Source organism: Nyctibius grandis, chromosome 3 (genome assembly GCF_013368605.1).
Source record: "Nyctibius grandis isolate bNycGra1 chromosome 3, bNycGra1.pri, whole genome shotgun sequence".
Lineage (NCBI taxonomy): Eukaryota > Metazoa > Chordata > Aves > Nyctibiiformes > Nyctibiidae > Nyctibius > Nyctibius grandis.
Window position 1 is genome coordinate 8,658,789 of NC_090660.1, and position 22,880 is coordinate 8,681,668.

General features: G+C 41.5%; 1 protein-coding gene across 3 annotated transcripts in view; it reads left to right on the top strand.

The window, feature by feature from the left end:
• MBOAT1 (membrane bound O-acyltransferase domain containing 1) overlaps positions 1-22,880 on the top strand; it is a 58,809-nt gene that overhangs the window by 12,803 nt on the left and 23,126 nt on the right. For all 3 annotated transcript variants that reach the window (XM_068396362.1, XM_068396364.1, XM_068396363.1), the window contains exons 2-4: positions 11,302-11,447; positions 11,979-12,056; positions 15,803-15,898. In XM_068396362.1, the coding sequence (XP_068252463.1) occupies positions 11,302-11,447; positions 11,979-12,056; positions 15,803-15,898 (320 nt within the window). The remainder of the gene's footprint in view (positions 1-11,301; positions 11,448-11,978; positions 12,057-15,802; positions 15,899-22,880) is intronic.

A 22,880-nucleotide genomic window follows, 5' to 3' on the forward strand; every position in this document is an offset into this window, starting at 1 on the left:
GAAGTGCCTCCTGGTTGGCACCTATTTTTCACCCCCCATCCCAGCTCTATTTCAGGGACTTCAGGTAGGCTTAGTTTATTGCAGAATACCAGCTTCTGGAATATGGTACCATTTTACGGTGTCTGACCCACCAGGAACTGTGGGTCATTTTTGAAAATTTCATTTCTTACAACTAAATGGAAGTTCAGTTTCACAGTCCAGGGATTACTTTTTGCTTCTGTTAAAGTTAATGCGTGTAATATGGCTGCTGCGCATCTTTGTAAGTCTGCAGTGTACATTTCTACATCTAAACTTACTCATCTAGAGTACTTTTATAGTAGAAGTACCTGTTTTAGACTTGTGTTTTAGGATTAGATGAATTGCAACCTAGAATTGCCTTTTTTCCCCATTGACAATAAAAGAAATTTAGATGGACTAGCTCAGGTGTTGACATCAGCGTTAGTAGAGATAAATTCTACTCCTTCCTCTAGCAAAGTCCTTGCATAAATTTTTAAAGCATGTCATAATACACCAATTTTTACAGTGCCCTTGTTTTAAGGTACTGTGAGTATGATTAAGCATTTAAATACAGAATGTTCCAGCTTTTCGATGTGTAAGGGCCTAATAAATTCTTATATAATGCCATTGCGATGTCTGAAAGGTTTAGTCTTTGATCAAGTCACTTAATTCCAAGGATAATGTGCCTAAATTTAACACAGTGCTGACAGTTTCTACAGTGGGAAAAAAAAAAGCCCAACTTTCTTTTGGTTTAGAATAACTTGTGAAGTTGGCACTTTTTTTCCCGTACTGATGTTTGTTTCTTTTTGTTGTGTGCACTTACTGGGATATCACTGGATAATGTGAACAAAACTTCTCTGTTTGTGTTGGTGCGTATTTGTAAAGACCACTGACACATTTTTCTATAGAAAAGGAACTGAAAATAGAATTGCACAGACATTGCAACAGCAGTAATGGGGCAAGTTATTTTAGATGTGCCAGTTCCCATTCTAGTGAAGGATTGCACTTCAAGCCTACCGTTTTATTTTTAAATTGGTGAATATGTGCAGGCGCTGATGAAACCTGTCTCGATCCTGCTTCCTTTTTGTTGCTGACCCACTGTTTGTGATGGATGAGGTGTTGGTGTTGGAGAGCACAGGCTAGGCAATGCTCATGAGAGGTTGTGTGAAAATAATTGTTTGGGGTTTGGGAGCACTCATCAGGTCTGAAAAGTCCAGTTGGGAACAATACCTATTATCCAAGAATTCATTTCGTAGAATCATAGAATCATAGAATGGTTTGGGTTGGAAGGGACCTTAAAGATCATCTAGTTCCAACCCCCCTGCCACAGGCAGGGACACCTTTCCTCTAGACCAGGTTGCTCAAAGCCCCATCCAACCTGGCCTTAAACAGTACCAGGGAGGGGGCAGCCACAGATTCTCTGGGCAGCCTGTTCCAGTGTCTCACCACCCTCACAGTAAAGAATTTCTTCCTAATATCTAATCTAAATCTACCCTTTCAGTTTAAAACCATTCCCCCTCGTCCTGTCACTACTTGCCCTTGTACAAAGCCCCTCTCCCGCTTTCCCATAGGCCCCCTTCAGGTACTGGAAGGCTGCTATGAGGTCTTTCCGGAGCTTCTCTTCTCCAGGCTGAACAACCCTAACTCTCTCAGCCTGTCTTCATAGGAGAGGTGCTCCAGCCCTCTGACCATCTTCGTGGCCCTCCTCTGGACTTGTTCCAACAGCTCCATGTCCTTCTTATGTTGGTGGCCAGAGAGCTGGATGCAGTACTCCAGGCGGGATCTCAGGAGAGCGGAGTAAAGGGGCAGAATCACCTCCCTTGACCTGCTGGCCACGCTGCTTTTGATGCAGCCCAGGATATGGTTCGCCTTCTGGGCTGCAAGTGCACATTGCCGGCTCATGTTGAGCTTCTCATCAACCATCACCCCCAAGATGGGTAAAAGGTGTATTTAACTAATGATTATGAAAACTAAGGATCCAAGCTCCAGTTAGTTGCCTGAGCCCTGCAGGTGGCAAAGAAAGGGGGGAAACAGTGCTGTGGTGTCCCCGCCATGGGAAGTTCCTAGAGCTCTAGGGCTTTCAGAGGAGGCTTTGCAGGCACTCAGGTCTCTGCTTTGTTGTATTTTACTCTCCTGGAGTTGTTGTTTTCCTTGTTTCTGTTCATTTTCACTTCAGCATGTGTCTCCTAACTTTACATATGCTTAAGTCGGGTCTTCTGAGTGGATCCTGTGAGAAGAGCTGGTGTGACGGAGTAGTGTGATGATAAGGTCAGTCTGTTCCCTCTGCATAGTATGAATCTATGCATAGGCAAGGAGGGTAGGCAGTACAAGATGCCATCTTTCTTATGAGAAGTACAAGATCCCAGTGACTTCCTACTTGCTGTAGAAGCCTTTGGAAAAACAAGGCTGGTAGTCCTGGTGGGGTGTTTTTTTTTTGCTGTCAAAATTCCTGTTTGGATAACAACATTTCACTCCTTTTTTCTTTTTCTCATTAAAATATCCTCTATACTCTGACGTGCTGGCTGTAGTTCTGCATTTAGACATGTCTGCCATGTTATACCATGCGATACTATACCTGCACAGAGGTATGTCAAATTATTCTTTTAAAAGTACTCTTTTTGGGTTAAAGGAACTGTAATTAGTATGTTACCTCACTGCTGAGTAGTCTGAAGAAAAGGGGCAGCTCTCTTAACAACCTGAAGGCATTCTGTTTGGTTTTTTTTAAACCACCTGAATGACTAAAGGCTCCAGCTTGTTTGATTTTACTGCTGCTTCTATTACAGGTAGGAATCAGTGCTGGCTATCTCAGGTACAAGGGAATTTCATCATGCTACGTTTTGGCATTACTCACTGAGAGAACAGTAATTACTGAGGTACAGGTAGTGGCAGAACATCGCTGCACATAAATGATCACTACTTAAACATCTGTTCAACATACAGAGTCATTACAGTTCAATGTAAGAGCTGTTGACAGCAAGCTAAAGCTCTATTTGGATCAGGTCCACACGTTAAATTTATCAGCCATCAAAAGTAAATGTATGGGTGTGTGACTTAGCACTATGATATAGATTTGACTTCTGAAGCTTACTGTTGACTTAAATGTTTTTCTTTTAAAATTTCTGATGACTCAGGGTTTAATCTGTTCTACAGCTACATTTGTGTGTCCTGCTAGTGATTATTCTGCTAGTTGCTTCATAGAGGTAATCCAGCAAGAACATCTGTTTCAAGTTTATAGTCTAAATCATGGAAGGATATTTGACCCTGTAAGTAGGGAAACAGCAGAATTTACCCAGTAAAACAGCACAACAGGCCAAAATACTGTCAATTTGGCATATTCTACTTTACCAACTCCATATTCCGTGTGCAACAGCAAGAAAAAAGCCAGGGCTATGAGAACTTAGTGCTGCTTCTGAAGAGGACAATAATCTTAAATTAGTCATGCATGTACGCTTCTCTCTCTGTCTGTCTCCCATGAGAGAAATTCTATTTTCAAACCTTTGCTTCTGCCCCCCTCTCTCCCCAAATCTTCCACGGGACTCCTACAACACAAAGTCAGGGAAATGAGTTGTTTCAGGATAATATTGGTGATGTGACTTTTCAGTAGTCATATCAGTATTTCCACAATATAAAGGAATTTATCTCCTCTCTGATCCATGCTCTTTGCAATCCACGATGCCTGGATGTAGACAGAAAATACAGCATCTTGCAAGTGGCAGTCGATTCCGATTTTTTCACAAATGGCTGTTTGTGCTGGCTCTTGGTGCACTGAGTTCTGTGCAAAGCGATACCACTGTGGGCAGTAAGGGGAGCTGCACACATGACATTAGGGGAATACTTTTCCTTCGTGGAAGCCTAAGTCAAAATTCTAGCAGTGGGAAACTTGACATGGTTTCTGTGATATCGCCCTCTTTTTGGGAGTTTTGTCACCTCCCTGTGTAGAGTTAAGTGATCTCTGTAGAGGATATTTATCCTTACAGTTCATAAAAATAGTCTGGAAGATCAAAATATTTTGAAAAATTTCACTTAAGTGTCAGATATTTTGAGATGATCTGATTAAATAATATTCCATCTCTCATTCTTAACACACCCATTTTAAACATCACAATTTGGATGTTACAAAATACTATCATAACAGCAGGTCTATTTTTCAACATCAAAGTAGAAATGTCTCCAGCAAAGTGAACTTAAACATGTTTTTTTCCATGTTTAAGTGTGTTTAAGACCATGTTTAAGACAACGTTGCCAGGTGTCTTTGGTTGTATGTGCAAAATAATCTTTTAAACAGAGAAAGCAAGTTATTGCACTTCTGTAGTTCTTGCTTTATTCTTTGCAAGGAAGACACCACCCTGTAAGATGGGGCTGATCTGTGGCAAAGTGGAATGTTTTATTATTAAGGCCAGGTTGGATGGGGCTTTGAGCAACCTGGTCTAGTGGAAAGGTGTCCTTGCCCATCTAGTTGAAAGGTGTCCCTGCCCATGGCAGGGGGATTGGAACTAGATGACCTTTAAGGTCCCTTCCAACCCAAACCATTCTATGATTCTATGATTACAGCATCCCCTTTCCAAAATACTGCCCAAGCACAGTTGAACTCCACAGACAGTGGTTTGACTTGAGAAGGAGCGGCTGTTGCTGTCAGTAGTTTCTTATGCTTTTCCAAATACTGAAAAAAGATGGTTTATGGTCTGTGGTAAGTGTGAATAGAGGAGATATTCTAATTTACCAGATAAAAAACTCGTAGCAGCTTCCTAAACTAATGCTCATTAGTGGATAGCAGCAAATACAGAGTATCTTGACCATGGGCTATGACTTCATCTTTATACTGAGTCACCATGGGAGGCCTCAGTTCGTACATTTTCTTTGTTCAGCAAATGAAATGTAGTTTTAAAGCCTTATTCTCTCATTTGGCTGATAAGCACAAGGCCTGGCATAAAAGTAAAGGTATTTTCTGCAGTATATATAATCTGAGGACAGTCTGCATCATCTGCTGCCTGTTGAAGCGGGCATGAATCTGGATGGTAGCTGGGAATATTCTGGCAGCTTGGCTGTGCCTCAACATGCTCATACCTCAGTCTGTGAGCTTGTATGAATGTGCAACATGCCTGCTTTTTGTCCAAAGGTTGTGTGTTGTGGGGGACACATCAGCACCTTGTCATCAAACAAGTGACAAGTTAGTGGTGTGATTTCTCATAGTGATTTTCATAGTGAATGAATTATAGCGTTAATAGGAATTTTGCTTACAGAGGGCTGTCCGGTTTGGGTAATGGACTTAACTGCTGTTTGGAGAGAACTGTGTGGTCAATTTATTATATCCTCCTAGATTTTTGGAAAGTGAGATCAGTTTTTCTGCTAGTATAAGGGAGGAAAAAAGTAGTAAAGGAAAAGCAAAGTATTTTTGTGGTCATAACAGAATGCAGGATATTTCTTCCTGGTAGTTAACTATAAGGAAAATGTTAAAAGCACTAAAATAACAGACTATGTGGTTAATCTTATTTATTATCTCTTCCTAGAGTGTGATCTAGTAACCCTCAAATGTCTATTACCACTTCTTTAAATAGGGATATTTGCAGATGCGAGGCTTGTGGGATGAGGGGAATTGAAGCTTCCTGAAGTGGGTGGTTAGTAGCCTACCATGAACTATGGTGAGCGATGACCAAGACTATTTGTCATAATTTGGTGGAAGGGTATAAAGCCAGGTTTTGCCTCCTCTTATGTTTTCTGTTTGCCATCCCAAGAACTTCTAGCTGAGAAAAGCACTTTCCACTTTCTCCTCATAAGATTTTTGTGGGTTTTTCAGTCATTTTCCAGTGTACCAAACAACACATTTACCTGTCTCCTTTTGGAAATGCTCTATGGCTCCATGACTTTTCTGTTAGAGCAATTTGACAAATTGTTACCTTTTTTCTTTTTTCTTTTTTTTTTAACCCCCACCATGGAGCCCGTTTGCCCTCAGAACAAAAGGTGATAGTTGTTCCCACTCAGTGTTATTGGTAGTGGGCTCATGTCCTCCAAATGCTGAGATTTCGAGACGCACGTATTTAATGCCAGGTATTTGGAACTTTTATTTTGTGACTTGCCAACTGCTTGTTGCCCTTAAAAGTGCCCACCTGCAGATGGTTAATGGGACCCAATAAAAGATAGAGCAAAAAATGTTATGTTTTTCTTCTGAGAATGGTTAGGAAGTTGAAGAGATTACTTTCCCATGTAGTATGCCGTGCCTGTTGATGGAGATGACTGAAAAGGTGACTCCAGATGCCTAGGAGTTAGTGTTTCCCCTTCCTACAGTACTAGTCCAACATTTGCCAAGTTGGTTTCACCCTATTAAAAATGGGATAAGACACAAAGGCTCGAGGCAGATGGAACTAACCTTTCATGTACTTTGAGGGCTTTGATTTAGCATAATAGTGCAGGGGGATCTTGAAACCATTATGTTTGGTTATTCTTGTGTCAACATTGTAGGTGCTTGGTTGGTTTGACCTGATGGCTAGCTTTGTATAAAACTCAGATTTGCAGTCTAAATATCGCTTTGAATTATTGCTACTACAGAATTTGAATGGATAAAGGGAGGAACCTTCCTTTTCATTGTTCATACCTGGTGTTTACATGCTCTGGATCCATCTGGCCTTTTAAAGTTGAGACTATTAGATATTAAAGAATTCCTTAACCAGACAACAGTAACTATCAACCCAGTTGGGCTGGAGCTATTCCAGATTTTCTCGCACTCCACAAGTGCAGCTATCTTGTTTCTGCATTGCAAGGCTGTCTTCAGCTGGCTATGACTCAGATACAGGTCTTCCAGATGTCGGTGCAGGGTACTGTGGTGAGACTGCCTTTCTGTCTTCCAGTGTTTAATTATGCAAAATGAAAGGATGATAGTATCTTGTTTTGGCAACATATCGTGTGCTCTGATTCCTAATTTTATTACATCTTACTCGCTAGAGCATGGAAGAAAATGACTGTAAAAAGCAAAGGTGTTTCTTTTCTTCTTAGCAAAGTTGAAAACAAGTGAAAAAAATTTGATGGCAGCACTGAATAGATAACAACTAGCTAAAAACGTGCGTTAAATGACTTATAATGGTGGGTTGGAATGAGGAGGGTTAATTCTCATATAATTTCTTTTCTATTTCCATGTTATTTTTGTGTGGACGCCATTCATCAATGGTCAGAAGCCCTGAATTTACTGTTTACAAAGTGTTTTTAGCAACAGTGGAAATAACCAAAAAGGAATAATATGAGCCCTTTCCTCTTTGGGAAGGGAAGGGGAGGAAAGTATGACTGTCATTTCACTTGTGATTCAGTGCAACATTTCTTAAAATCTTCGGGATCTGTTTACTTAGGTACCTTAAATATGTAGAGTGAATGATAAAATTCATGTTAAATGGAATGTAGTAAAGTCACTGTTGGATGAACAGGCAGTCTTTGTGTGTATGCATGTGAATGCAGCATGTGTTTAAAATGTTACATATAAATAACTAAATAGAGGTCATAGTCATATGAAAAGCTATCATTTCTCTCTATTACTCTGTGGAGAGCAGACCATCTGGTACCAAAGTTAGTGCTCAGTTTTAAATTCGGAGTTCAGCCTGCCAGGCAGAACAAATTTTCTCAGCACTTGCAAAGGAGCCCCCCAGTTTTACTGGTGTCTTGACATTTGTCTTACATTCACCAAACCGGAGAAACAACCAACCTCCCTCCCTCTCTTTGTGACAGGTTATAGTTAAGAAAAGTTTTGGCCTGGTTTATCCACGCTGTCAGTTTTCGCTCAGGTAAACTCAGAAGGGATTGATCTGCAGAAGTATTCTACAATTGCTTAGCACCTCTAAAAGTCAGTCTTGCAGTAATTTGTGTGCTAGAACACACAGTGAGCTCTTCACAGCTAAGTTTGATCTTCAGACTGAACCCCACAGAAATTAGAAGTCATCTTGGTGCATTCGTATTCTAAGTGCAGGCTTATAGGTGGACAGATACAGAAAGTATTCTCCAATACTGTTCCCCAGTGGTTTTGTGCAACAGGTACCAAATACCTCATGGATGACAGAAAGGTTTTCTCAGTAATTGTTGTATTTACCTGGCTTTCTTGTTCATTGGCATCCCTCTCCCAACCCCTCTGCTGAGGAATGCTTTAAAAACAATCATGTTGTTTGTAATGTGTATGTGTTACTGTAGATATACACAAATAAAAAACCTGAAAACCTCAATGGTAGACAAAGAAAAACAAATGCAGGATGTGTTTAGAGGCAGTGCTGTCTGTCAGAAAAACATGGCCATGGCAGAAGGGAAGCTGGAAAGCTGCTGAAGAGGTATGGCAGTTGCAGTTCAGAAGGGAGGGCAAAGGTATGAATGTTCTCAGCCAGTGAGTGAAAATCTTATCTTTCTGCATTTCAGACTGCATTTTTTTTGTATCTGGGAGTCAATCTCCCAGGCAATGCGGTGGGTGCAGCCCGCTCACTTCCTTCACGCTGTTGTGGTAGGTCACGTAATGTTCAAATGACACTCAGGAATCTTGATGTGTGTGTGTGCCTCTTCGACACCATCACCGTCATTTACAGATCCTGAAAAGGAAAGTTAATCTTTAGATTTTTGAGTCATATTGATGGTGTCTTGTAGCCATTCCTCTGTGAGGTACTTTCCAGCTTAATTCAGTACAAAGAGGGTAAACGAAAGCTAGTATTCTGAGATTACTGCTTGCTGAGTACATTGGATCTGTGGCGTTTGGCAGCTCTGCAGAAACAACCCTTATGAGTTGAAAGCTGATTGAAACATAAGGCTAGCGTGTACTTTTGCTTTTATACCGGTACAAAGATCTACCCCAACTCCTACAAAAATAGTGCAGAGAAGAAATTGTCTTGGTTAATTTGCACAACAAAATGAAGATGTGATAGTGGCACGGTTGGTGTACCCGTGCTAACTTTAATCCAAGTAGCACAGGTAACACATGCTCAGAGGTATTGATAGTGTAGGCAAGAAACAGCGTATGTATGCAAGGCTGCTGTGCTGTCGTATACTGTGCTAGTTGGTGATGAAGTCTCTGCTGCTTGCTTTCTGCTGCTGCTGTGGTTACCTCCCTTAGCTATGTAAGTGCTATTACAAGTGTGTCTGCCATGGGATCTTGCACGTTCGTTTTGCTGTCTGTGTGAACCTCTCAAGTCCCAGCATCTTTAACATCTCAAACTGAACATACAAGAACTGGATGAATGTAGAAAGCCAACGCTTGCTTATCGTGATGGTTTTTATTGGTGTAAAGCTTCCATGAGTGACGCTGCACAGAAGGGGGTATTGTCTTTTAAACAATCAGCCTCATCAGGTTTCTTGGAGTCTCTGCACTTTCCTTCTTTATACCGAATCAGAGGGGCTCTGCGTGCCACAAAGTTGAGCTCCACTGGGTGTAGTCGTATGACCCCAAGTGGGAGCAGGCTGGGATGGGGTTAAGGTTCACTGAATTGTCACTGATGAATTGACATCCATCAGTTTTGGGAACTTGCTTAGAAGGGATGCAATCAGAGCAGCCCTGTGCAGGATGTCCTCTCTGCAGCCATTTCTGCCATACCTCTGGCTGTGGCAGGAGGGGAGGGAGGAGTAGTGTTTCAAGTGTAACTGTATGATAATGGACCAGATGGGAGTTTGGGATTTGTACTACAGCATCTGGGTTTTGTGATACCAGTGCAATTTTCTTCTCTTACTTTTTAAATTTGCACAGAAAATAAGAATTGTCTTATTTAAATAAAGTGTAAAGTATTATCAAGATAAGACATTCCGAATTACTTGCTTTTGGGTATTGTTCTATGATACTGTCTGTTATAAATGCTGGTTGCTTACGTGAACAAGAAATAAATAGATATTGTCTCTGCTCCAAAGAACTAAAATTCAGCATATCTAAGTATTTAAATTATTGCATTTTTCTATTGCATGGCTGCCTGCATCACTGACATAAAGGAACTGCAGCAATGTAGCCGACAAACCTTTAATAAAAACATTTACTTCAACAACACCATGTTGGATATAGTCCACCAGAATAAAAGCAGTTTGGGGCTGCAGTGTCTTGTTAAACACATTATAAATGTTTTTAACAAGAAGCCTGGTCAAATCCAACCACCTCTGGACAGCCAGCATCTCAGGGCATTTCTGAGTGAGATGCATCATCCTGTCCTAGACTGATAGCTTTAGATAATCCTCTAATCCAAGTGATTGCTTAAATGTTGCAGCCTATTTAGTTTTGCTTGGTCGAGGATGACTTGCTGCTGGAGAGCTCAGGGTGATTTTTTTTTTTTTTTTTAAAAAAAGGACTGCAGCTGAATAAATGAATTTAACTCCAGCTGTCTAGAGTCCAGACTAGACTTATGGGTGTTGTATCCTCAGGCTGTATTGGTCTGTTAGAGACAGCTCCTGAGCTCTGTTGTTCCTCTAACTTCTGGGATTTTTGCTGAGGCTGTCAAAGAGAAGGTGAGTTGAAGAAGGCAGTTTGGTGTCAGTTTTGCTCTGAGGACACTGAAGCTTTTGCTTGTTCTTGTGTCTGATAGTCCATGACTAGTGGCTACTTCTGCTTGCCCTCCACATTTACCAGTCTTGTGCTCCCACAGGCATCACTACCTCCTTACAATGGGGCCAGACTGCTTCCCATGCTCTATAGAGACATGAACAAAGTCAAAGAACAATTGTGAAGACTTTCCTTTAGCTGTCTGTGTGGTGGTAGAGCAAAGTTGTTTTCTTTGCACTCTTGAACTGAAAAAAAATGGTAAGTTGAAGGGCTTGCTTGGAGGATGCTGTGGAGTGGAGCATTTCAGCTAAATTAAAGGCTGTCCAGTTAGTGCTTGTGAAACAGCGTCACATCAGGATTGTTGATTTTGCCCTTGTTTTGGGGTTTGTGGAGAAAGTCAGACACCAGGGCAATGCTTCAGAGTCCCAATCTGCTTCCTGGCATCTGCCTCCCACCAAGAGGACAGAGAGAGGGGTGACATCCTCTGCTCCTGGGTCGGGCTGGCGTGCCAGCATTGATGGCAGCGGAGCAGAGCCCTGCCCCAGGGAGAGCGAGAACCGTCCAGAGCCCACCTGTACCTCGGGTAGATGGAGCTTTCTCTTCCTCCCGTCTTGAGTTTTCAGGTGGTTACATGCTTGTTTAATCCCTTCTGTCACTGAAAGTTACTGCTTGGGCTCAAAAGTGAGGATGCTAAGAAGCAAAAGATTCATTGCTCTCACTTCCCCCCAGTGCCCTTTTCCTGGCTCCACTCTTTATTCTTCTGAGAATGGAGAGACTCCTTCCCCCCTTCTCCAAGAATCACAACCATTTTTTGCTTTGTTTGTGTTTTACAGATCAATTTTGTAGCCTGTCAACTGTTTGCACTTTTGGCTGCGTTTTGGTTTCGTATTTACTTGGGTCCCAGTCATGCCAGCTCTGCTGTTCGCCATGCGTTTGCCACCCTCTTTGGAATATACTTTGCTGTCTTCTGCTTTGGGTGGTGAGTATTTAGTCACCATGTAGACAAGGCCTGGATAAAAATATTTTTGAAATTCGTATCAACTTTTCTGGATTACATCTTTTCAATCTTTCAGCACATTCTATGTTATCCTAAAAAAAAAAAAAATTCCTAACCAGCATAACCATCCCAAACCCTTAAAGTAAAATGAGCCATGAAAGTATTTGTAAAGTGAAGTATTTAATCTGCGATGTTTATTCTGGAAGTTAAAGCCACACCAGTCTGCTGTGAGGATACCTCTTTTGGAAAAGATGTGTCTAGTTTGAATGTGCGCTTTGAGCTAGGCTGCGCTTCCTATGAATGAAACACATTGACAATATCTTGTCACTAAGTGTTAATCTATGTTGGATAATCAGGCTATAAGGATGTCATTGTGATAATCCATGTTTACTGATACCCTGACATGACATCGCATTTATTTCTTTTGCTTGGAAAAGTATTCCTGCGCTCTGAACTCCCAGCCCCTCCGGGTCATGTAGAAATTATCTAAATATTCACTTTGTTGTCTTCAAGGTATTCCATTCATCTTTTTGTCCTGGTGATGATGAACTATGGCATTATGAGTATGGCGAGTATTCCCAACATCCACAGGTGAGCTTGTGTGGCTGCAAGACTGGAGCTGCCCCTCTGACAACTTCTTTCTTTTTGTGGAGAAGCATGAAGGTTTTTTAGGACCACCTTCTCTTCTTTCCTGCCTTTCTTTTCCAGATACTTGCAGGAGCTTTGTTTGTTCAGTTACAGAAGCAGCTGTAATCTCAATTTGTGGTTTTTGCGCTGGTATACTACATTTCCCTATGAAATTGCTGGCCTCGAAAGTCAGCTTTTGCGGGCTTCACAACTTATGCCCAAACCTCTGGTTTCCTAAACATAATGAAGTCATATTCTCCTTGGTCTTGTGTCCTTGAGGATCACTTTTGATAATTCTTTTTAATGTGTTTTCCCCCTTGCTATTTGGCCTTTAGGTATTTTCCACTTATTCTTGAGTTAGGTAGTTCAAATAGGGTCACTGTGGCAGCTTAACTTAGTGATCTATGAAATTAAGTCTTGCATTTGGTACTGGGCTTTGAGCTTGAAAAAGTAGAAAGAACCAGAAATGTCACTGCTTTGAAGCCGAAGCTTACAGTGTCATCATGAGAAGTTCTCAACCATGGGATCTTTCTTTTCCCTATACAAATGTCTCAGAGAAAAGAAGACACCTAAGACTCCTAAAAGTGTTTTATCAAATGAGTGCCTTCCTGGCCAAAAGGCAAAACGCACTTTGATATGAAAATGAAAACTACGTGGTAGTTACATCTCCTTCTTTCACTGAATAAGAGAAAGTTTTATGTGGAAGAACTTCTCTGCTCAGTCGCTGAACCTTCTCATGTGGGTACCATGCTTTCTGTTGGAGATCAGCACGTGGGAGTTTTTTTAATTGTGTAGGTGGACTTGTTTGCTTCCTATCAATCTGCATAATTAGGAATTCTTATTTGTAAAACTGCTGCTTTATAGCAGGCTAGAAGGATGAGCTGTCTGTTCTTCCCACTTTACTTTTGTGTTAGCCTCCCTCACAGCATGTGGTTGATATTGTGGTTTGGTTTGGGTGTGTTACAGGTGATTTCTGTCTGCGCTCTGTGTGGCTGTTTCTGTAGCTGCTGCTGAATGGCTGAATGTTCACATCCACACCAGTCTGGGCTGTGGAATGGAAACCCTTGGAACAGAAACCCTTTATTCACTCATCTTCAGGGCCAGGGCTATCTGAGGGTCTAATGATCAGATAATCCTCTCTCCTTCTTCTTTATCTCTTCCTGAGGCAATCCCTCTCTAATATTCAAATGGGAACCATCACTTGTGTTTTGTCTAGGACTGTTTAGAAATGTGAACTGTAAGCTACAGGCTTGCCTATAGCAGTTGCTAGCATTTTGCACCAGCAAGACAGGAATTAATCGAAGAGCTTTTTTCCACCCCCTCACAGAGTGCAAAGCCCAGAAGCCCAGAAGTAATTAATAATTTAAAAAAAAGTAATTGGAGTATATTTATGAAAGAAATGCCATCCAGAGACCAGAAGGAAAAGGTGCTAAAAACTGTGTATTACTTGTCTCCTGGTCATTGTCCCTGCCCATCACTTTGGGGAAAATGCAGGAGTTGCTCATTGTGGATCAGAGGAACCAAGTCTACAGAGGGAATCATCCAATACTTACTCATATCTTCCTAGACAAGTTGAGGTGGTGGTGGTAGGGAAACGGGCACAGTTTCAACAGGAAAACCCCTCACTCTTACTGTTTAGCCAGTTAGTCTCAATGGGAAAAATAACTGTACACTGCAACACAAATTAGACTGGTTCATATAAAGTCACCCGCTGCTGCAAGATAGTCACATGTTGATTTGAGTCAATATGAAATAGCAATCCACCATGTCAAAAAACTATAGGAGGGCTGGAAGGATTGGGTTAGGACTTTTCTACTGTATTCCACTAGCCATAACAGTGTGACTCAAAGTGCGTCTACATTATTAGTTTTGGCAAAATAGCAGTATATTCAAGCTGCTTGAGAATAATCTTGAAAAATGCCAGTTTAAGGGCTGGACCTGTTCATACAGAGGGCCTGTAAGAGCACTGGATCCTTCATAGTAGGGCTCCAAGACTTGGCTTTTTTACCCCCAAAACACAAGTGGAATTGAGCAACTGAAGTAAAGAAACTACATAGTTTAACCTGCATGCTCCTTTCCCTGGTTATTTTCTGCTAGTTTGCTCTCTGCTGAGGCTGCTAGCCTTCAGGGCCTATAAATGAACAACTAATCCAGCATCATCCCAGCTGCAGCAGCAAGTCACTGTATCTCTCCCTGATGACTCCCCTTTCAATCTAGGTGCTTTACACTTAAGCATTGAGGCTTATTTTAGATGCTTCATCCCATCTATCACAGTTACATGTGTGAGATGGGTGACTTGCCTTTGGAGGGTTGCTTGCCATTCTCTGTTGATGAGAAGGAGCCCAAGGACCTGGCTGAGGCTGGACTGGATGCCTGACTGAGATAAAATAAGATAAATTCTGTTCTGAATCTCATGAAGAAGTTGTCATGTCCCCCCAATCTGCCTTTCATCCAGCTGTTTGCTGTGGGCCACATGACCTGCAGGTTGCCTTGCAATCCATCACTGTCATTCACACTGAAGTTCATTAGTCCTCAGGGAGGGAAAACTCATTTCTTTTAAAGCCAGCCGTGATTTGACAAAGGCCTGGCTCATTTTCAGTCGTCTGGTGACTGTTCCTCTTGTTTCATTTCACCTTTAGATCCCCGCCATGATCAATCCTCCTGTGAGTCTGGGGGGATCCCGCTTGGCAGTGTATGCTACCAGCCTGCCTGACCTTCCGTGGCTCAGCTCTGCTGGGTGTGCAGCATGTGGAGTCTCGTTCCTCTATAAGCCTTTGCATCTTCTCCTCCACGTGACTATCTTCTCCTAGAGCAGGGGACACCAGTAGACCTGGCCCTGGCCTGTCCGTGTGATGCAAGCCTTTCATTCTGGTGTCCCAGCTCTCTGTTGCACTTAGTTTGCTTCATTGTGAGTCTTGTTTCCAAATATCCATCTGCTTCTTGCCTCCCTAATATCCTTTTTCTTGCTCAGGTAAATACAGGGAGAAGTTAGTTGTAGGAAAGGCTGCATCTGCCCCACTTAGATACTGCAACACCTCCAGTCCTCAGACCATTCAACTCTTAAGATAGAAAGAGTCATGCTACTGTCCTGCCTAACATAATTTTGGGATCATCTTGAAAAATGGAGAGTGAATTTGTCAAGTTCCACTTAAGGAATGCTTCTTCTGGAAAGGGGCATCTTTCAGCATTTAGAGCTGAAAAGATTAGGCTATGTCTCATTATCTGCCTTTATAGAAAATCAGAAGAGAGAAGATATCTTAAACTTGAAATATTTTAGTTTCTGATAGATTTGGGGAAGAGTTGTACATGTAAATAAAGAACGTTTACAGATAAAAAAGGCAGTAGATAACTTCAGTGATGCACATACAGTATCATCTGGTTTCAAATGCTTGAGTTCAGACAGAAATTTCAAATTTCAAAATAAACTCTGAAATTGAAATGCCCAACTTGAAGTGATCCTATTTCTTCTTTTCTTTTTTCCCACCTCCAGTGTGAGGAGATGCCTCTGTAATGTTTCAGCTGGATACACAAAACCATCAATCCTCTTTGAAAATGTCTGCCAGATCTTGTAACGTAGCTTCAGACTTGTTAACAACCTAATTTGCAAAGTCAAACTCCACTCCTAAACAAGCCCAAACCCAATTTGAGTGATTCTGGTTCTTGTTGGTACTTGTGTTGGTAACTATGTGTTCTGTATGTTATGTTTTTAGGTACTCCTTTGTCGTAGCTATGGGATACCTCACGTTGTGCCACATAAGCCGAATATACATATTTCATTACGGTATTCTCACTACAGATTTTTCCGGGTGAGTGAGTCTGCAAGCTGGGTCCTGTGTCAATTAGTATTAGTTAAATTTAGTATGTTTTAAGAATAATTTTTATGTTATCGGGGGAACGCTTGCAATTTTGTTTCCCTCAAGCTTTTTCTAAGACCTTTTTTTTTTTTTTAAGGAAGGAATAAACACTATGTGCTTTTTGCATTGACTCATTGTTTCTGCTGTTTTCTTGCTAGGCACTATCTAGTTAGGAAGGTAGAGCTTGGTTAGCTACACTTCCACCTAAAGCAACCTAGGAGGATAAGTGCGCAGTTGCTCCCTGGTGCTGGAGGAGCACTTATAGCCCTGGTGAGCAGCACAGCTGGTGCTCTGGTCCCTGGTGGTCTGCACTGAGAAATGGGATGGGCTGCTCTCCTCCCACCTTACTAGGCACAGCCATCTGCTCTGGGTCATCCTTTCCTCCGTTCTGATTTATCTTGAAGCCCCAACTGGGAAGGTGTTTCCCACCCCAGGCAGTCCAGTGGCGGGAGGGGAGGACTTGGGCAGAGGGTGAGTTGCTAGGGGAGCTGGGAGGTGGGTGGGTAGCCTGGGATCAACCTTCGCTGTCGATGCCGGTCTTACGGGTTCTCTCACAGGGGCAGGTTGTGGCTGCTGTTTAAATAGCACAACTTTTTATATGCCATGCATTTCTGTGGAACAGTGTTTTTTGTGTATGCTGTAGTCTCTGATTTCACTGAAGCAGAAGAGGGTGCTTGGCAAACCCTGTATGTTTTGTTTATGAGAGGAAGGTATGCTTTTGCATTATTTAAAAACAATGTGCTAATCTGTATTCCACTTGTTTAATTGAATGTCTGAATACAGAGTAATTAGTAACGCACTATGAAAAATTTCTGTAAACTGGCACAGTAAGTTGCAGATGCCTCTTGCGAGCCTCTGTCTTCTTATAGGCATAGAGTAGGAAACCGAAGGTTTTTGCTGTCTGTGTGCATGTGTGTCTGTGTGAGGTGGTGGGTTGAAGCATTTAAGTGAACTTCAGGGGGTGGGGGTAAAGTTCCTCTGAGACTTCTGAGGGTTTTTTATTAGAGGAGGGGGCAGAAATGGGAACTCATACATTTAGAGAAGTTTATTTGTATAATTTTTTCTGCAGTTCTTCTAATACACAAAAGCAAGTCCTGAAAGAGCGTGACATACCAAGAAGCCTATAAATGGGATTGGAATGCTATAGCTCTGTGTGTGTCTGAGACAGAGACAGAGCGAGAAACGCAAGAGAGCATGCTTTTCTGAATACTGCGTTCAGAAATGCACTGTCAGGCATATTAGCTGTCTCTCTCTGAAGACATTTAATAAAGATCCAGCTGAGACTGAGAGTGGAGGAAGAGGAATAGTAGTTGTTCATATTATAGACTAGGTAGCATTTTCTACTCTCTTGACGAAAAAGGAGCTACTTTTATCTACTAATGAGCTTGAGGATAATAATGGTACTGAAAGAATAATACCTGAACTGACTCTGTTATTTGATTTTGTCCTGATGCTTCAGGATATAAACCAGTTCCTAAACGTCAGTCAAACATAAAACTGCCAAGTAGTAAACAAGTGGAAAATGTAATATGGATATGTACTACATCTTCATGGTGTATTTTGAAAGCTAAGAATAAATAAGAATACTGTAGTGCTATAATAAACACTTGCAATCCAAAGTGCTGAAACCCAGGTCAGCCTCATAAGTCTATCTTAAAACCTGTTTTCCTCATCTGTAAATATGTGCCCACTGAGGCTTTATGCACATACCGAAACAGATGTGGTGACCCAGAGAGACAAACTATACTCCCTGACCACAGTTTTACCATTTATGAGCAGCAACTGAACCTCCTCTTGATTGTTCTCCCATGTTTGATGGTTCCACATCTATTGCATGTGGTAATAGGGAAGCATTCAAGCTGGCTCCTGGCAGGAAGGATGGCCTTAAAGTTCTCCCTCAGGACTTCAGAAACAACCGAGACAGAATCCGTGGAGCAGTACTCATCTCCTTCCACCCTCCCACCCTTTTGGGTGAACGTGTCTGGGGATATACATTCAGAAGGCAAAACACTGGATTTAAGGGAATCTTTAAGAGGGAACAAAAAGCCTGTCATCTGCTGACTTGTATTTGAAGTCTCAGTATCCTTTAAGTCTCTGGTGATATCTGATTGCAAGGAGGAAGTTTTAATCCACATCAAATAGACACATAACCAGTTCTAGTGCCATCAGCTTTCCAATGTCAGTTCCCTAAACTGACGAGCCAGATGTTAAATGAGTGTTTTGCAGTGTCGGTGCTGAAAGCTGGCACACCTCATTTGCTCTCTTGACCTGCTTTATGCCCTTAACAGCTTGCATGGATAACTCTTTTGATGCGTGCTTGCAAATATATTTTTTTGGTTCTTTAGTAAGAGTTGGTTGTGCTATTTGTTTAGAGTCCCCGCATTTTGAGAACACAACTTGTAAAATGCAGGTAGCGATGGAGAGAACAAGGAAACTTTTGAGTCATGTCTTAAGTAGAGTGGAAAATGGGAGATCAAACTATGGCTCATCACTTCAAGGTTAAGATGTAAGAAAACTTGTTCCCTACTGGTGACTAGTTAATTCTTCTACCTCATGCGAAGTGTAGGTTTGGTCACGGACTCCCACGATCAAAACTGTACTCAAGCTGCTTGCAGCAATTTCTTGATTTAAGAGGTTTTCAGGTATTGCTTAGTACTTAGGTGAAAACTCCATTTTTTTTTAAACTACGTGCCAGGTTTTAATGAAAACCAATTCCAGTTTGCTACACTTTAATTTTAATTACTTTTTTTAAAAAAATATATATATTTTATCAAAGTTCTTTCATTTATATTATTTCACAAAAATGTGGTGACATAGCTTAGGAATTTTCTCTTCACTACTTTCTCAAAGAAAACTGTTCATTTTTGAACACTAATTGTAAAATAACTGGATGCTGTCCTCCGTGCTTAATTCAAATAAGTCTTTGAGAGAAACATGCATCTTTTATTTTGCTTGGTTTGCCATGGCATTTATACATTGTACCTAGGAAAACTAAATCCTAACTCTTTCTCTTTTTCTCTCTCTCATTTCTTCTTTATGCTAAGAGGATTATGCTGGTAAGTTGCCTGGTTTCTATACGACTTTATAAAAATGGTAATACTAATATACAGTTTGGGTTTTTTTCTTTGTATCACAGGCTCAGACTAAGTATAGTAATATTATGGCTTTAGGGAGAAATCAGTTTAAAATAAATCAAGGGATCTTGATTGGGATTTTTGGAAACTAGTAATAGATATGGTTTCAATCTATCAAGCTACAAGAACAAATGCCATATGCATATGATCATCTGGACAGAATTCAGAGGAGCTCCTCATCCATATGAAGTTGTGTCTGCTTTAATCCTTTGCTTGATTAATACCATACAGCTTTTGGGTTTCCTCTTTGGATTCTTGCAGTGCCTGAGAAAATTTCCTAATATTGCAGCTCATTTGGTGAATGTCAGGGAATGATCATGCATATGTGAGTTTCATGGTGCCATTCCATTCCTGACAGAAAAGAAACTCAGTTTCTGAAAATCACCACACACACTGGCATTGCTTTCAATCTTCTGTTGGTCTTGGAGAGACCAGAGCTGAATTATCAGGGAAACTCGAGCAGTTTTCCTCCCTACAGATGTCAAATCTGTACCTCCTACATGACTGTTTTGGTGGACATCACTCTCCAGAAGGAACGGATGTCTTTACATGCTTGCTCTATCCCAAATGTAGAACAGCAGCATCATTCTCAGCAAACCGCTTAGAAGGGGATGGTCATTGAAAGAGCCCTCTCGAAAAGCCATATAAGCAGATACTTTAGTTACAAGTGTCACTTCAGGCAGTGAATTTTTGTTGGGTGGTTAGTGCTTTGTTGCTGTTTTTTCCCCTCTCAGTGGCTTGGTGTCAACCACAAAAGAAAGGAACAAAGGTACAACAGCCAGTGTTTATAAAAGAAGTACAATTGCTGATGGAAACAAATGTAGATGTACCCTGTTACCATGTTAAAACACAGCACAGAAATACTAACTGGTCCTGTGAGTTCAGTTGGTTATTTTTATTTTCTTGTCATTTAAATGTCTGAATTGCAATATGTTGTCTGCAGTGTATGTTCCAGCAGCTCTAGGTAACTTTGGTCCCCAGAGGCAGTACGGCAGCGCATGTGCAGGGTGAATAAGGGGAGGTCGGTCTGTTTTCCGTGCCCGCTTGCTGCCTGGCTGCTCCGCTGGGCATTTGTCCTCTTGAAACTGCACGGAGATCACTTACCATTGGTTACACAGAAGCTCTGCAAGAGCCGCAGTGTGGGAATTAGCCAAGATTCAAGCAGGCAATCACTACTAGAGAGGTCTGCACATCCAGTGCATCCCAGGACACTTCTCCAGAAGTAAATACTCTTTTAAGTGAAATGCTTCTGTCATGAAGGCATAAGAAACACTCTTTGGGAGCTTTCACAAAAAAAAACACATGAAGCAGATTGGAAGTTGCTTTGGAGGCATGGGCGTGTTTAGTGAAGTATTTTTGCTCTGTGTGCTTCAGCACTTCTCCATTTTGCTGTCGAAAGCAGAAGTAAGAGCTGGCTGCCAGCGAAGCCGTTGTGGCATTTGTGGCTCGGTGATCCCCTCAGCAGCATGTTTAATGTTGTAGCAGAGTGTGACTGTGTGAACTTCTTCCTCGTGGCTTCAGGGCTGAAGAGATAAACCTGAAATGAATGTTTACTGTTTTGGAGTCTTGTCTGCAATGAGCCTTTTGACTCCACCTCCTCTCTTAGTGAAATCAGGTCAGTGGAAACTATTTCTAGCGAGCATGTGCCAGACTCCTCCAAGGGATTACCTAAGGTCAGGGAGACTCTGCTTGGTAAATGTCTTTTCTCTCATAAGCGTCGAAGCTTGCTCAGTGCAGAAGCCAGCCTGTGATACGGGGAGGATCCTCACAGCAGGCTACAACCGATGCTGACATCTTTAGTACCACTGGCTTGTGCTTCTGGGCAAATTAATTTCACTGGGGCAAGCCATGTTTAAAAATGACATTAACTGGTATGTTTTCATTTGGAAGGTTTAATTAGGGGGGTTAAACCCTCTATTGAGCATTCTCTGTAAACTGTTGCATCTTCGTCTTGTGTTATTTTTTAAGGCATCTAACGTAAAGTTAAGACAGTTTTGGGTTTTTTTTAATTGTTTATTGAAATTTCCTATTTCAATAGGAAATAGGAAAACTGGGACTCCCTGGGACAATTTCTTGAGTAATTTTTTTAATTAAAAGTTGGCCACTATGGTTTGTGTGTAGGAGGTACAATGCTGCTACAGCCTGAGACTAAACTCTTAGCCAATATATAAAACATAGAGGGGGAAAAAAAATCATACCACAGGTAGATCTAATTCTGTGTTTCTGTGCTAGTTCGTAACTGTACTGGATGTAGAATCATAACGCTTAGTATGTAGCTACAAAGCGATTGGAAGGTCTTCAAATAGGATTGAATTCAAGTCGTTTAGGCTTCTTAAATATGTGTTTTATTTCAAATGCCCTCTTTCTAGGGCTAGATCTTCATGCTTCATATGTAAATGCATGTAGAGTAGGTAGATTTTATTTTTAAATTCAACCTAATAATTTGCCTCTCTCCCAATAACCCATGCATCTCTCAAAATTTGGGAGAAAGAAGGATTATGGGAAGTTTTATAGCTTTGTTAACTCCCCTTCTTGTTTGTAGCACTTCTGGATTTTTTCCAGTAGAGTCTGAGTTTAAAATATTATCATGTCAGAAACTTTTGACTATATGTGATAGGATGCTGTATTTTACATATTAACTTGCTCAATGTTTTATTGCTGTTCAAAATTAGAGGTTACCTGAAAGGCTGAACAGAAATGACAGTTCAGTACTCTGCTATTGCCAAGTTTTAACAATCAAAACACACGTGTGGATTTAGGAAATGATGGTATTTATTTTTTCCCCTAAATGAAATGTGTTTTTTCTTATCTAATTTTTAATATTGATTCAGGACTTGCATCCTCATGCATTGCTCTTGCAAATATGGGGGGAAAGGACTATTTTTCATTCTGAAGAAACAAAAACAGTCTTAGACTTGCTCTATGTGGGTGTGTATGTGTGATGAGGAGAGATTGATGAGACCCCAGGGAGGAGTGGGACAGGTGTGGGTGTGCAGCAGGTGGGGGCCCCCACACCGCAAAGGGATGCCAGAAGAAGACAGAGCTCCAGGACTGCTATTGCTTTGTTGTGCTCTGCCCTTTCCTGCAGCGAAGGCTTGGTCCCCCAGTGAGATCAGGTCAGTGGGGGAATGGTAGACAGGTGAGGGAGGAGGAAGATGCTCCCTGTTCACCTGAAACCTTGCTTACCCTTTGTGTGAAACGTTTAATGATATCTGATACCGATCTTGTGAAAGATTTAGAGGGTGCCATCCCATTGCCACTGTACAGGAGGTTTCTGCCTTCCCAGGTAGGGTATAGAAGAGGTATGTAGGTATGTAATATGATGATGGCAGGAGGGAGAACTGAAGTTGTCTCAGAAATGCTTTGTGGGTCTCCCTCCCACCCACGGTTGTCAGCAGCATCACTTTTGTGCTCGCTTGTCTCCTCTGGAGTTGGGATTTGAGGGAGGCAGAATCTCCATCTTTTCTGATTAAAATGCGTGAGAGGCTGACTTGTTCTGCTGGGTTACGATGTGCAGTCCATGAGGCGATGAATTCCTAATATAGATGAAGAGAACCTCTCTCTCCTCTGTGTTTATACACTGTATGGCTTTAGCCCAAGCTGCACTTCTGCTTCCCTCGGTTAACCAGCACATCAGGATCGTTTGCGTTTTGGTTCTCTCTGGCTTACAGTGGGGGGCCCAATTTTCTAAGGCAAGTGTCTAAATTTAGGCACTTAAAGGCATACGGTCTTGGCTCTGAGCCTAGGTTTAAAGTTACCCACTTCAATATTGGCATAAAGTGCTTGCCGTGAGAAACATA